Raw genomic sequence first — 15,887 nt, 5'->3', positions numbered from 1 at the left:
GGTGGACTATTTGGTATTTGGAGGTCCAGGTTTAGAATTTAGTTCCTTCTACTGGTTATAAAATCAACAGCCTATCCTCTGAAAAAGATGTTCAAGTTCAGTCCTGCAGTAACAACCCACCCTTTCACCAACATCTGTGGCTACAGGTTGGCATCCAAATAAAATTCTTCTTTTACTAGCTGTGTTAAATGAATCTAAATAATTAATATAGACTTCAGAGTTAATGTTTGCAGTGTACCATCTATTGGAATATAATTTGTAATGCATGTAGTAATGAAGTGCATTGCATTTGTCATTCCAACAAAAGGCACATCACACACATTTGCATTACTAATAATGTTTGTCATGCACCATCTGTTGGAATATGAAATGCAATGCATTTTATTACTTAAAATGTTTGTGATGCGCCATCTTTTGAAATGTCAGAGACATAGCACCAGGTAGACACACAGACAGACACACAAACACTTTTATCAAGGTGTCTATGGACTCCTTCAATATTTAAGTATTCTGCTATTTCCCAGTTTCCTTGTGTTACTCCAGAAATTACAAACTGGTAATGCTAAATGAAAAATGGATGAAAGAAGATTTTCTCTATTATCAGGGATGAATTAATTTGAGAAGAAGGCTAGCAGAATGTTACATTATAAAGCACAATGTGTAGCGGTTATGCTCAAGCTTTATAACGCACTGGTGAGGCCTAATCTGGAGTACTGGGTAGAGTTTTGGTCTCCAGGCTACAAAAAGGACATAGCAGCACTAGAAAAGGTCTAGAGAAGAGCGACTAGGCTGATTCTAGGGCTACAGGGGGTGAATTATAAAGAAAGATAACAAGAGTTTTCAGTTTAAGCAAAAGAAGATTAAGAGGTGACATGATTGAAGTGTTTAAAGTTACAAAAGGAATTAGTCCAGTGGATCGAGACTGTTACTTTAAAATGAGTTCATCAAGAACACGGGGACACAGTTGGAAACTTGTTAAGAGTACATATAAGCTACCAAGTAGTGTGTAAGATAGTAAGACTTTAGGGACTTTCAAAACTGAACTTGACGTTTTTTTAGAAGAATTAAGTGGATAAGACTGGGGAGCTTTGTTGGGCTGAATGGCCTGTTCTCGTCTCGATTGTTCTAATGTTCTTATGTTTTAATCTTGGTGTTTATCCTGCAGTGCACTAGTGCCCTGTCCAGGTGTTGTTCCTGCATTGCACCCAAAGCTTGCTGAGATCCAGCTGCCCCGCAACCCTGTCCTGGATGAATAAGATAGGAGGATGGATGAATAGATGGATGTAAGCATTTAATATTTTTGTGTTAATGTTCAGGCTTTTTAAGCCATTATTTGCCAATAAGTACACAAGTGGATAACACTGAATTTGTTGCACTTTAACATTCAGTGTCATTTGCAACTGTGCCATTTCCATTGATTATTATTTGTCAGTATTTTGATATAATTAAGGGGGAAATCTCCAGAGAAGAAAGGATGACAAGACATGGGGTGGCACGGTGGCACTGCAGCCTCACAATAATGAGATGAGGGTTCACATCCCGGGTGCTACCTGCATGGAGTTTGCATGTTCCTCCCCATGTCCACAAGGGTTTCGTCTGGGTGCTCCAGGTTCTTCTTACAGTCTAAAGACATGCAGGTTTGGTGGACTGGCAATGCTAAAGTGGCCCTTCTCTGTGTATGCCCTGTCCATGTGATGTTCCTGCATTGTGCCCAGTGACTACTGGTATGGGCTGCAGCTGCCCCTCAACCCTGCCCTGGATGAGTGAGTTAATAAAATTTATGGATGGATGGATGGATGACAAGGCAGAGTTAAACTTTTAAAGCTATGGCAAAAAAAAAAACCTCAATTTAATATATATAAATTTAAATCTCACATTGCTGCACATTTCTAAATGAAAAACAGGAGAAAGAAAAAAGGTCAGCTAATTAAACAATAAGATTAATTAAAGATAACGAATACGCATGACTTAACATTCCGATATGTTCGGGAGTTAATTGATTTGAAAGTGGGAGCATTTTGAATTTTTTTAGTTACTTTATCAAAGAATCAGTTATCACATTTTTGTTTATTAAATATTTTTGTAACAGTGAGTCATATTCAAAAATAACAGTGCTAATAGAATGCAGTTTCATGTGTTAGTAGATTACATTAAACACATGCTTTAGGAAAGCATTTTACAGCATCATGAGATTAAGAGCGTAGCCCAGATAGGCTTCTGGTGGCTCAGAGCTTTCACAGGCAGCAGATGCCATTTCCAAGGATGTGAAAATGGCATCGGTTGATCTTCTATTGATAGTCGTCAGATGGTTTAATGATAAATTTCTTAAATGCAACATTTCTGATATAAATACCTGTTGGACACTGTGTCTCAAGGTAAACTTTTTGGCTGTTTTGGCCCATGATGTAGAGCAGGTCTGGAGCTTGGTAGATACTTTTGATTTTGGTTTGATTTGACCTAATTTATTAATCCTTGAGGGGAAATTGTCTTTTTGCACCAAGTTTGGGGGCAGAGCATTGGGTCAGCCATTGTTTGGAGCAATTTTCAGGTTAAATGACAGTGTCATAGAAATTCATAATGATTAAAATGTACAGATCATGCTGCCATGAGGTTGTTTTTAGTGTAACATAAATAGTGAGGATGTATCGTTTCACTCTATGCCTGCAGAGCAACATTTATGTACTTCAGTTCCTTTCCTATTTTCTTTCATTCATTTTCAGAAAAGTGACTATTTGCTTTTGTATTTTATGGTTAAGTTGCCTCAAGCAGCAGAAGGAGCACATGGTGTACAAGATACCTACACATGATCACATCCTTGGCATTTGACTAACATATATTGGGGATCTAGATGACAAACAAGTCAGGTCAGGTCAGGTCAGGTTGGGGAGCATGCACTGGTACAGTGTATTGCTCTGGATCCTGGTTGCCAACCCCCCAGTCAGACACGCGGTCAAGTCCCAATCTCCGGAAATGACCCTCTATCTGCTGCCAGGTTTTACATGGGCGACCCCTTAGCCTGGTCCATCCAATCAGGTTCTCAACAATGAGGATTCTTTGAGCCGGATCACCTTGTGGGAATTGCGCCACATGGCCGTAGGCTGTAACTGACGCTCCCTCACAATGCAGGTCATGTGCCTCTTACGGGATTCCATGAGCAATCACTCATTCGAAACAAAGTCAAACCAACAGTACCCAACAATTCTCCAAAGAGACACAGTAACGAAAGAGTCCAGTCTTCTGGACTCATCTCAGGTCACTGGATAGCATCCATGTCTCGCAACCATATAGCAAGACAGAAAGCACCAGGACTCTAAAGACTTGGACCTTCGTCCTTTTGCATAGATATCAGGAACGCCACACACCTCTTTCCAGCGACCACATGACCCACCCCATGCTCTCCCAATTTATCTACTGACTTCATAGGAAGAGTCACCAGAGACATGAATGTCACTGCCGAGGTAAGTAAACCTCTCAACAAGGTCGACACACTCTCCGCAAACAGACACACTGCTGATGGCCGTGCCCAAGAGGTCATTAAAGGCCTGGATCTTGGTTTTTATCCAGGACATTCGCAAGCCCAGACACTCAGACTCCTTGCTCAGTCTCTCGAGAGCCAGTGAAGTCAGGATCAGTGAATCTTTCTTCAACAACAGATGCCGCAGAACCGCTGGACCCCACAACCTTTGCCCAACAAAAACTGGTAATAACAAATATATAAAATATACAAGCTGAAGTGACCTCTTTTAGGGTAAATTTGAAACAGCAAACTAATCCTCAGTTGAAGTCTCACCAAATGTTTTTTTGTTTTACGATAGAGAGCTTTCCAGATGTTTTTCAGTGGGTGATTTTAAAATTTCAGAAAACTGTACAACATGATCTATCGAGATCTACTATGTAATAAAATAATTAGGTCTCTGGTTTCTTCCCACAGTCCAAAGACATGCAGGTTAGGTGGATTGGTGATTCTGAACTGGCCCTAGTGTGTGCTTGGTGTGTGTGCCCTGCGGTGGGCTGGCACCCTACCCGGGGTTTCTTTCCTGCCTTGCGCCTTGTGTTGGCTGGGATTGGCTCCAGCAGACCCCTGTGACCCTGTAGTTAGGATAAAACAGGTTGGATAATGGATGGATGGATGGATGGTATGTTTGGCTATGGTGTTATTGGTCAGTCTGGCTTTGGTGTAATTGGTCAGTTTGGCTGTGGTGACTCGAAGAAAGCAAGAAGTACGAGTGTAAAATGCACAAGGAAGAGTTAGGGCACATGCTAAGAGAGTCACCTTATAAAACCGGATAAGAGGCGTCTTAAAAATAATGGAGTCTAGGAAGCAGGTTTTACAGGAACACACTCGAGAGATGGAGTGCTAGTGAAGAGACACAAACGTGAATACAGAGGAAAGGCGCTGAAAGTATACATAGGGCAAGAGATAGCAAATATGTTTTCATTTTTCAATTTTTCTAGGACAAGTACCAAGGGTAGTATCTCAACAAATTTTCTCAAGGAATAAGTGCAACAGATTTCAACAAAAGCAGTCCAGCTGTTTCGTGGGAACAGACACGCAGACCGACTTGGCAATCATAGTAGGTGCTTTATTTATTATATGTTAATACATCTAAAAGTAATGCAAAGGTTGTGGAATTAGCTGGAACTCAAACCTGCAGCCACAGCTGACAGGCCAGGACTGAATTTAAAAAGCCCTGCTCTAAAAATTCCTTCTCAGCTACCTTGGTAAGAGTTGACATTACATCTCTGCTCACCTGAACATTTGCCGGACTTGATTTCCATACAGGCCATCAGACAAACTGACCCTGGTCAATATTCACTACATCCCAGCTCAATATCCTGACATGACATAATTCAAATTACTTGTTAGTTTGTCTTATTTTTACTATATAACAGTGTATACATTTTTTATATATTTGTGTATTTTAAATTAGCTTGGTATTGGCCAGAAGAGGATGGGCTACCCCATTCAAGCCTGTGTTCCAGTCACGCTTTCTTCCCACTATAACTTATGGAATTCTGCCTTGCCAGTATTGCTTTCAGCTTTCTCACTGGGGTTTTTGATCCTAGAAGTCTGTTATGCTGCACCTTGACAATATCTACTGTAAAAAGCACCAGAGATGAGTTAACTCTTGTTAACCAACCTGACATTAAAGGATCATTTGACATTTTTCAAGTTGTAGTTATTTCTTCACAATAATGGTATAGATTCATTTGCAGCACCACATAACATTGTGTTCTAAAGTGAAGGATTGCTTTCTTATCTAAATTTTAAAAATGCCTTGCCTATTCCTGCAGCTTATAATGGGGCTTAAGGGTACACAGGTCTTAAAGTGAATGCAAAACCCTTCAAATTTACCAAATATGCCCACTTTGAGTTAAGAAAACGTGCCTTCCATATTTATAACAACAAACAAAAACTAGAAATAATTTTTTTATCACAAATTCTTGAACTTTTTTTCTTGACGTAAATGTACATTTCCTGTTTGCTTGGATTCTCAGAGCCATCATTGTGGGTGGTGTTCATGAAAACCCTAACAGTGCCAAGCTCTATTTTATTTACAATCCTACTTTAGCTTTTAATAATTCTGTCTCTGCAGAGATTATGTTCTGGCCACAGTTTGTATCAATGGAAAGATCCGCAACCAAATAATATTGTAATATTAAAATATTAACAGGCAGCTGAGAGACTTTTGTGTCTGGCGAGGGGAACAGAGAGCCGCACAGAGGACTGGGAATGGATTGATGCTTGGAGAGAGAAAAGAGGTGGTGCCTTGAATGGGTGAGACAAAAAGGAGCATCCGATAATGGCAAGAGGAGGTAGAAGGTGTGAGGAATTACGGCTAAGTGGAAGTCAGACATGAGAGAGAAAGTTCTGAAAAGGGAAACGGAGTATTTAGGAAGCCTCTCATGGCCATAACAATGAGAAGTTTATAGTTAGTTGTAAATTATTCCTGTTTAATTTCCTTCGTAGTCACTTTGCAATCACTTATTTTGAAGTTTTTCAGAATAAACCGTTTTCTTCAACACCTTCTTTATCCTGCTGTATCTTCCTTCCAAATCTAGTATGGGGGGATCACTTCAATATAATAGCAGACTGGTCCTGCTAAAGAGGCCCAAGTGTGCGTGTGTGTTAACCCTGGGATGGACTGGTGCCCTGTCCAGGTATTTTACCTGCCTTATGCCCAATGGATGCTGGCATAGGCTCCAGATACTCTGTAACCCTGCCCAGGATAAGAGGGTTAGAAAGATAAATGGATTATTATTATCATTAATATAGTAGAGAAAAATATATGAATAGATTAATCCTCCTATTGTTTGTTCCACATTGACGCAGGGTTCATTTTTTATTATATTGCATTCCCCTTGGTCCGATGCAGGGCATTTTTGAAGGGTGGCATTGACTTTGTGCATACCATCCCTCAACTGACCAAGTCAAGTCAGCATTTCTTTGGGTGCCTGCGTGGCCACTTTTCATGTGGGATGAGGCACAAGGCCGTATGTGGATCAAGTGTGCATACCATCAGAGGCATGTTACTCTATTTGAATAGAATAGTGAATGGAATATATCGTGGAAAGTAATTTATAATAATAATAATAATAAAATTAATATTAGGTGGCAAGGGGGTGCAGTGGTAGCCTTAGGTGATTCAAGGGACTCCAGGGGCCTTAGGCAAAAACTCCATGGGACCCTCCAACTCACTTTTACCCAAATCCTGACATGGTAAAATTTGCTACCATTATTTTAGCTCAAAGTATTAATTAATTAATATGGAGTCATCAATTATGAGCACTTTGTTCTCAGTTTCAACAGACGTGCTTCTGAGTGCTGAGTATCTGTTCTGGGTCAGAATTCATGACCTGGGTGCAGAGGGATGAAATTTTGACTTCTTAAACCCCCGTTTTACAGTTACCCACTTATCTTGTGGCTGAATTGGTACTGCTGATTTTGGCCGGGCACTGACTACAGAGACTGAATGTTTGAATTGTCTAAACAAACTGAGTCAGTCTGCAGTTTGCATAATCACTATCAGCGTCCTCCAAAGTGTGTGTTTTACCTATGAAGTTAACTTTACATTTCTGGCGGGTGAATCTCTCTGTACTGCCAGTTGGAAAACCTAAGCGGTACACGCTACAGGACACACAACATATAAACATGCCCTTGACAGGCAGTAAACAAGCCAAACTTAAGTTAAGCACTGACTTCATCATTTTCTAGGTGTTTTTGGTTGCTTTTGTGCCTTTGGAGTTTAGCTGGTTCACTGTGAGACACTCACATTCAAACTTTCACAGCTGGTTGGCCGATTGACTTCAGTCGTCTTCTCCTAGTTGGCATAGACATGCATAATTGAATCAACATTACAGATTCTGTATGACTTACCACTGTCCTGCTTCATCTTTACCTCCTATTCTTGTTTTTCTTGTTGCTTTGTGCTCCCAGATATGTAAATGCTCTTCATGATTTAATGTGTGGATACTATTCCTAAAGTGGAGTTCCCACACTTAATGTGGGCCCCCCCTACACTTAATGTGAGCTGTCACTCCACCTCTAGTGGTAGTGCTGTTTTCTTGTAGTAAAGGAGATTGGGGTTCACAATGTCATGGAATCTGCACAATCTCCTCAGATGCTCTGTTTTTTTCTCACAGCCTAAGCACATGCAGGTTAGGTGACTTAGTGTCACTAAAGAGGCCCCTATGTGTTGGTCCTGCCATGGGGTGCCACCCTATTCGGGGTTTGTTCCTATGTTGTGCCCATTGCTTGCTGAGATAGGCCCGAGCTGCCCCATGACTCTGCCCTGTATGAGCAGGTTATGAAGATGGATGGGTGTCTAACTATACAGTACTTGCACAGATTTCATACTACAACTTTGCTCGATATTTTCTCTCACTGAAGCACACGTGTGCATTATCAGTCTAGCAGCAGTAGGCAATCTTTGCAATATAAATAAATAAGCCCCTTTACAGTAAAAGAATAAAAGTAGCTGTAAGTGTGTCATTTTCAGTTGTTATTGTCTATTTGTCAACAGAACAGAGACATCAAGCAAAATCTCGGCATTAACTTTCAGTTATGCCAGTAATGGGTGCTTGACAATTACTTTTCGAGGTGAATTGACACCACTGAGGCCAACTACCTCCTCCCCATTCTGCGAAGAAGACAGTCTCCATAGTGCTGAAAAGCTGCTGAAGAGCAGGTGAATGGGGAACCTGGCAAAGTGTACAGCCGGTCTCCTTTTTAAATCTTATAACAATGGTTTGCTTTTTGCTTTTTCACCTTCTTCAAACAGCATGGACACGCTGTTGTGCAATATGTGTGTAATTATAAGTTGAGGATCAAAGCTTAATAACATTTTTGGCTTGAGCAATGGATGTATTTGGTAAGTTGTAAGGCTTTTTCATTCACCTGTGGCCTTGTGTACCCTTTAGGCCCATTGTAAGCTGCAAAAGCAGACAATGTATTTATAAAATTTGTACAAAATGCTTCACTTTAGAGCATAATTTTATTTGGCAAATGAATAGTTAGTATACCATGATTTTGAAGAAATAACTTTGACTGAATAATACCAAACTAATCCTTTAAAAGAAATGCTGCACCATCAACACCCACACACCTACTATATATTAAACTTTGGAGAAGAGTGGAAAACACTCAAAAGTGAGTGAACAAGGACAATTTTGGCTTCTCAATAAACACATAAAAGAGCCCATAAAAACTGACAAACCTGTGCTGGAGTACTCAACCACTGTTGGCAGGTACTCATTGCTGTCCAGGTCGATTGGGACAAATGCAGTGTATTTGCTTATTATGTTGCATGCTTTGCTGGTCTGAATGGCACTGAGCTGGTATCTTCTCCCAGATCCTGTGTACCAAAAAAAAATGGGGTGAGGCATTTCAGTATTTTAAACCAGTCTTTAAGTCACACATTCAATACAATCATGGCTTTCCATATAAACCAACAGGAATGAAAGGGAAAGGGAAACAGAATGATTGCAATGCCTTTCATGGTCAAAACCTTCACACAGTTATTGAGATCAAAGAAACAGGAAGCCAAAGTATGAATATTAATAAAGATTTGATAAAGGAAGGTGAAGTGATTAGCACTGTGGCATTGCAACCCCTAAAGAGGGGGTTCAAATATTTCAGATCTTAGCTGATTCACAATCTTCTCTGGAGTTTATATGTTCTCCCTGTGTCTGTCTTTAATTTTTTTCAAGGTTTTCTGTAGGCACATCCCAGTGATGAGAAGGTTAAGTTGATTCACTATTTCAAGATGGCCCAGTGTGGGTGTGTCAATGAGTGGGCGCTGTGGTGCACTGGCACCCTTCTAGGGTTGCTTTCTACCTCATATACCTCCCATTCACTCAAAAATCGAATACTGTATATATTCGCATATAAGTCGGGTCTTGAAACCCAAAAAATCGATCATAAAATCAGACCCCGACTTATACGCCCATTCAAAAATATGACACTTAAATGTTTTCTTTACATCTTCCTCCAATCTTGCACCAGTTTCTCAGACACATCAAATTTTGTTGCAGCAGCGCAGTTACCAATTTCTTTCGCCACTTCAACAACTTTTAATTTAAAACCATTTTCATATTTTCTTCTGATCGAACGCTCCATCGTAGATAAGGAAAGCTCTTACGATAAAGGTGTATGAGGGTGTGAGATACAAAAAACACAAATCAGTGCAAACATTGCTTCAGAATAGTTTGGGTATTACTGTGTGGTCACAATAGAGAGAGAGAGGTTAGGGGCACACGCTGATACAGCACATTGTTGTACCCACATAGAAAAAAAAAGCAGTGTGCTCCATGATTATTCTCTCAAGTGGGTGATAGCATATCATAATCTCTTGGACCAATAGCGTGAGTTTTCTGCATTCGACTTGTATACGACCGACATTATAATCAAGCCTCGACTTATCTGCAGGAGAACTTATCTGCAAGTATACAGTATATGGTAAATCTGAATTGCCCGTGATATTCTTATTAATTTGTAACAATATGAATAAAACTCTTTATAGCAATTCTTTGGCAGTCTTTTTGACAAATATTAAGGGTTCTACTTTACCTGAGTAAAAGATAAACCAGTTAATGATGCCCAATGCCTACGTATGGCTGGACATCGTTATTTGACCCAGGGTTTAGTGAAAGTCTTTGATTGTGGTTCTTTGATCATCGTGTAGTCTGTTATCCACTGTTTGAAATTCAGCCTGGTTGTAAACAAAAGTGACAAAAGGCCCCTGACTTGTATTACATACAGGTGGAGTTGCAGGAATAGCAGGTGGAGCACTGATCTGGTGTCCTTGTCCAAAACAAAGCATAGAGCTGGGTCTGGAAGTGTTTCCAAGGAGACCAGGAGGTACTTAGGGGCCTGCGGTGTAAAAGATACTGCTCTTCATAAGGACAGTGAACTTGGAGCTGGGTGGTCAAGCAGTGCTAAGAGCTCAGCCGGATTTTCAGTTCTTGAATGCATATTGGGACTTGTTTGCTCTCTGGAAAGCCACTGCTAATGGGCTGCACAGCATGTATTCCCTCTCCCGTGGGTGAGCCTAGTGGTCATGTGTCTAACAATTGGAGTGAGCAACCTTACAGAGAACTGTGGCTGTCTTACCTTTCATGAACATAACAATGTGAAGATGTTCACCAGGAAAGGGCGTCATCAAAAAGAAAAAAATCTCAAAGCCGTGTCAGCTTACCGTGCTCAATCTCACACTCTCTTTCTGCCATTTGCTCAAAGTCACGGATGATGGACCTGGCTGCCAAATGATGAAAGGTCTCGCTCCATAGGTCTTCATGAACTTTTTCTTCACGTTCTCGTCCTTTCAGCAATGGTGAGATGTCAAAGGTAACCTCCCACTGGACAGCCTTTCCATACAGCAACCCTGACACTGCTGCTTTGCACTTTTGCTTAAAGCGTCCAAATTCAGACTTGCTAGCTGAGAGATCGATGGGATAAACTGCAAGGATAGATTGAGTATCTTGCTTTCAGTATTTTGTCAAACTGTGAAAAAAAATGTAAATCTTTTTGTCCACTTTGCATTTTTTACAGCAAGCACCAAAAATAACAATGCACCCCACCCAGGCCAAACAGAATGTCCATTACTGGTGTGTTAATAAAGCAAAAGGCAAGCACATCCAGTATGCTGATTATCAGAAAATCTCATCACAGGTAGAAGAAAACAATAGCAAAAAATGTATATTTTCTTTCTGCACCTTTCTGCATTAACAGTATTAAAATGAAGTTACCTCCAAACCTGTGACTAAATAACTTTCACTTTTTCATGATGCCTTCCAGGAGAAATGACTCTGAGAGACTCTAACAGCTACTGGATATATTGGCCATTTGAAGAGAAACATTAGGGTCTCCCATCTCTCATGTACCCACCGTATTCACCACAGCTACTCAATGAGGATCTGGTCTCAAGGAATGTCCCCTTGGTTCCTGAAGGGATGCTCTGTGGTGACTGATTTGCATCCAGCTCTGGGCTCTGACAGAGCATTGAGGCCTTGTAGCCTGGAGCTCCTTTGCTTTTTCCTCCAAATGCAGGAAGACTTAACACTTGAGACTGTTGAACAGAAAACGGAGGAAAGCATTTCAGAAAGGGCCAACTACTATGTACCTCACTAGGGGGACAAATGATAAGACAACACAACGTTGTATGCTGATCACTTCATCAAAGGTACGGCATCAGTTACAGAAGCAAGAACAAACAGACATGGAGTTAGTCATGTTGAGAGGGATACAGGAGCAGAGACTTAGTGGGACAAGTGCAGGGTAGATAGATAGATAGATAGATAGATAGATAGATAGATAGATAGATAGATAGATAGATAGATAGATAGATAGATAGATAGATAGATAGATAGATAGATAGATAGATAGATAGATAGATAGATAGATAGATAGATAGATAGATAGATAGATAGATAGATAGATAGATAGATAGACTGGAGAGTAAATGCAAGCAGATGAAGAAGAACAGACAGGTGAAAAACAAACATTTTGGCTAAAAAGAAGAAGAGACAGTTTGATAAATGGAATGGTACAGTGGTCTTAGCGTATCAAGCCTCAAGGCAGAATTGTGTGATGGGGAGAGAGATACAACCCTGCACTGTAATGCCAATGTGGGAGATATGGTATTACTAAAGTACAGAATACCCTCTTAGTGTAGTTGATAACCCCAGAAGTACAAAAGGAAGGGACAGCAGAGAAGAAGAGAGAAATAAGCGTTATCTGGAAGAATGTTCCTCCAGGAGGTGATGGTATAAGGAATCCAGCAAATCACATGCAGCACCAAGCTATCCTTTCAAAAGATGGGAACCAGAAAGACCGGCTAGAGTGGAAGAAGTGGAGGCATGTCTTCTTTATAAATGAAGGATCACAGTAACTCACTAATCTTCCTTGTACTTTAAGGACTTTAGAAGCTTTAGGGGTGCAGTGGTCTCAAAGGGGTCCAAGGGCAATGCTGGATGGGTGTCTCTCAAGACTACAGTGTGCCATACAAGTACCATATTGAACCCCCAAACCAAGAGGTGACCCCTGATGAGAATTAATGTTTCATTACACCAGGGCCTATTTAAACCAGGTAAGAGCTTATTGGTGATAGGAACAGAGGCCAGGATGCCAACTTGTTACAAAGTGAAAAAATTACAGACTGACTCATCAATAAAGACAAATGGAGAGAAAGAACTTTTAGGTATATGGATAACCAGTAGGATATATTGAAATGTAGAAGAGAACATGTAAGCTCATGTGCAAGCACAAGATGGAATAATGGGAGGTTGGCTCATATAAATAACAAACGGAGAAAGATATATAGGGGAGACAGATGAAAAGACAAAGATATGGGTCACAAGGTCAAAGATAGAGAGATAGATGTGCACATGAAGAAGCACCTATACTGTATATACAGATTGGAATGGAAAAGGACAGATGGACTGGCATTTGCATAAACCAATTGTTAATGTCTTCTACTAGGTCCTGTCCAGTGTTTGCTTGTAAAACCTCAGTAGAAGAAAGAACAGAAATGATGTGCAGTGAGATAAAGGAGGGCTACCACTTTGGCTATTATTGAGGGTGTCCACAGATAGACAGACATGAATGGAAAAATATACTTGTGACTGGTCAAGGAGACCCACCTGCATGTCTGCTATCCATAGCCCTCCAGTCTCTGGACTGTTTGGCACCAGTAGGTCCTGCACCTTTGCCCGTCTCAGAGGGTTTTTGTTGGCCACAGCATTGGGATCACTAGCAGTGAAGGCTCGCTTGAGGGAAAAGGGGTCAACCAACTGGTTGGTGCTGTATGCCCTCCTTCGTGGTGATGTGTGAGTCTCTGTTCCTTAGGAAGGAAATAGTTTCAGGTTTAGACATTGCAGGCAGTAGGGGGCACTGCAGCCTCCTAAACCTCAGACACCATCACACAAACACAAGTCCCAGGTTGAAATAAGTGACTTATTAACACTCCACAAGTCTCCAATGCACACACAATACCTCTATTCTTTTCCCTCTCCTCTACACTTCCAGGTCCTTCTTCCTTTTGACTCACCTTGATGCAGCATGGTGGTACCAGTTATCTTGGACCTGGGAGTACTTCCAAAGACCAAAGAGTATAGCCAGAGATAGTATCCCCTGGTGGCACCCAGGGACCCCTATGGGGCTGCTCTACAGCATTACAATCCCAGAATACTCTGTGGTTGTCCTGTCCCCAGGGAGCTGCCAAATATCAATTCAGGGGAGTAAGTAATAATTCCATTCCCCCTGTCCTTCCTTTAAGCTGAGCTCCCAGCTGGGTAATGTTCCTCTGCTGATTCCTGCCGGGATGCCAGCATACCCATTCCTTAAATTGCATCTCTGTGTAGGGGGGACCTCCTGCCTCTTTTCAGGTCTGCTTTCTTCTTGTGCCTCCCAGCCAGGCACAGAACAGAGTCCAAACTGGCAAGGATGCCAGTACAAGAACAAGGAAAGCCTGCAGTCCACTACCTGTTTCTGCTGCTCATATGGCAGCAAACTGTTAGCTCATTTAATGCTTTCAATTTCTTAAGTATTCAGACAGTTATGCTTGTGTCTTTATTTGAGGATTGAGAAGTCTGGCTCTGAATGCTTCGTAATTAATGCAGTGCAGTGGGTCAACACAAAAGTGTGCCTCCATTCATTTGATCCAGAGACACCTCTACAGTCTTTCATACTTTGTAATCCCTAATCAGATCCCACATCTCTGTCCCTGGCCAGCTCTGCTCTTACACTTTTTCCTTCCAACTCATCTTGACAAGGCAAGCCCATGAACCAGCAGGCCCAATCTATACTCCATATTGAGAGCTCTCAGTTCCAATCGCAGCACAAAGTCTCCACACCATTGTTCCCATGGCAACCACAGACCAAGCATCATTCTACTCACCAGAGTCTCGCTCGGCATCTTGTTCCCACTCCTCCTGAGAGTCTAAAGTCACATCTCTCGATGTCCTCTGACTGTCTGAACTTTCTTTGGACAGGTCCTCCTCTTGGGAGTGATAGAAAACAGAGCTGGTCGAGTCATTGGAATGCATCATGCTGTATCGTCGGCGTTTCTCCTAGAGTACACAAACAGGTAATATCAGTATTTATATTCTGCTCACAAAAGACTAAGAAATGTCAACATTTCATAACAGGTATCCCAAACACATGTGCTCATTTTGGATACTGTCAGAAAAGTGAAAACTCCTGTAGTTAGACAGTTGATTGCGCACACAGAACTTTTCAAATGATCATTCTGTAGTTGTGGTCATAGGTTTATACAGGATACAGAAGCAGAATGCCCATGCCAATTAATGGCTTCAAGAAAACAAGCTAAGTCTTCAGAGGCAAACATCATGCTGGTGAAACATTTGGACTCCAGTAAACTGACATGAGAAGAGATATGTGAGAATTCAGTGCACTCCATGAAGCTGAGTAACACTCAACCCTTCTCTTAATCCCTGGTGACTTGTGTGAAAGGGTAGCTGCTAGGCTCGTGGGACCCCTGTTATATGGGACTAGGGGTCCACAAAGATCACATTTTTGTAAGATCAAACATGCAGGGCCCACAAGAGACACCAGGAAAAAGCATTGAGAGTGATCCCTGCCATTGGAAATTATTCTACCAGAGAGTTAATGTGCACTTAGAGAAGGAAAAAAATTTTGAATCTCTGAATGGATGAGAGGGGAACAACTTGAGGAAAGTGCAAGCAAGTGGGAGTAAGAGGAGAATAGACAATCTGTGCACATTTCTAATTAGAATGAGCTAGCAATAATTTGCTGTAATGCGATATTTGTACACTGAACCTTCATCACTGTATTCTTGTCTAATAAAGCCTGTTTTTGTATCTCTTATGAGTGCATGTTACTGATATCCATGATCCTGTGTGGCAAATATAGGTGGTGTGTTGATATAAGTCACAGCAACGTGAGCGCTGGTGTTTCTGATTGGCCACGCTTTTAGAAGTCTGGAAATATAAAATCCTCATGCAACATTTATTGCAATTACAACACTCTGAGATGCTTCAGGGTTGAATCACACTAAATGCGGCTGTTTTTACTGAGAAAGTCAGCAAAGATCAGAGACCATCTTAGGACATTCACTCCAAGTGTTTTTCTTTTACAAAAATGAAACTATAACAGCATCTCCTTACAGTGCTTGTAAAAAACATTCACCCCTCTGTGAGTTTTCACATTTTATTGTTATACACCATTGTGGAATTATTTTGTCTTTTTTAACATTGATCAACAGAAAAAGAATCTTAAATGAAAAAGGGAAAAGAGATTATCTAGAATTTGGTCTAAATTAATTATAAGTATAAAACACAAACAAAATTGATCGTATAAGTATTCACTCTTATTTATATCATCACTTGTGCAGCCTTTGGTTGTAGAA

At 40.9% G+C, this 15,887-nt stretch overlaps 1 protein-coding gene across 4 annotated transcripts in view; it reads right to left on the bottom strand.

Annotated features, from left to right (window-relative positions):
- Positions 1-15,887, bottom strand: part of vwa5b1 (von Willebrand factor A domain containing 5B1) — a 166,077-nt gene that overhangs the window by 37,799 nt on the left and 112,391 nt on the right. For all 4 annotated transcript variants that reach the window (XM_051930362.1, XM_051930363.1, XM_051930361.1 and 1 more), the window contains exons 13-17: positions 14,397-14,568; positions 13,141-13,340; positions 11,387-11,567; positions 10,698-10,958; positions 8,718-8,855 (exon numbers count right to left, since the gene is read on the bottom strand). In XM_051930362.1, the coding sequence (XP_051786322.1) occupies positions 8,718-8,855; positions 10,698-10,958; positions 11,387-11,567; positions 13,141-13,340; positions 14,397-14,568 (952 nt within the window). The remainder of the gene's footprint in view (positions 1-8,717; positions 8,856-10,697; positions 10,959-11,386; positions 11,568-13,140; positions 13,341-14,396; positions 14,569-15,887) is intronic.

The sequence above is a fragment of the Erpetoichthys calabaricus genome, chromosome 8 (genome assembly GCF_900747795.2).
Source record: "Erpetoichthys calabaricus chromosome 8, fErpCal1.3, whole genome shotgun sequence".
NCBI lineage: Eukaryota > Metazoa > Chordata > Cladistia > Polypteriformes > Polypteridae > Erpetoichthys > Erpetoichthys calabaricus.
Note: the sequence above shows the minus strand (reverse complement) of the source record. Positions and strands in the feature narration are given on the sequence as shown.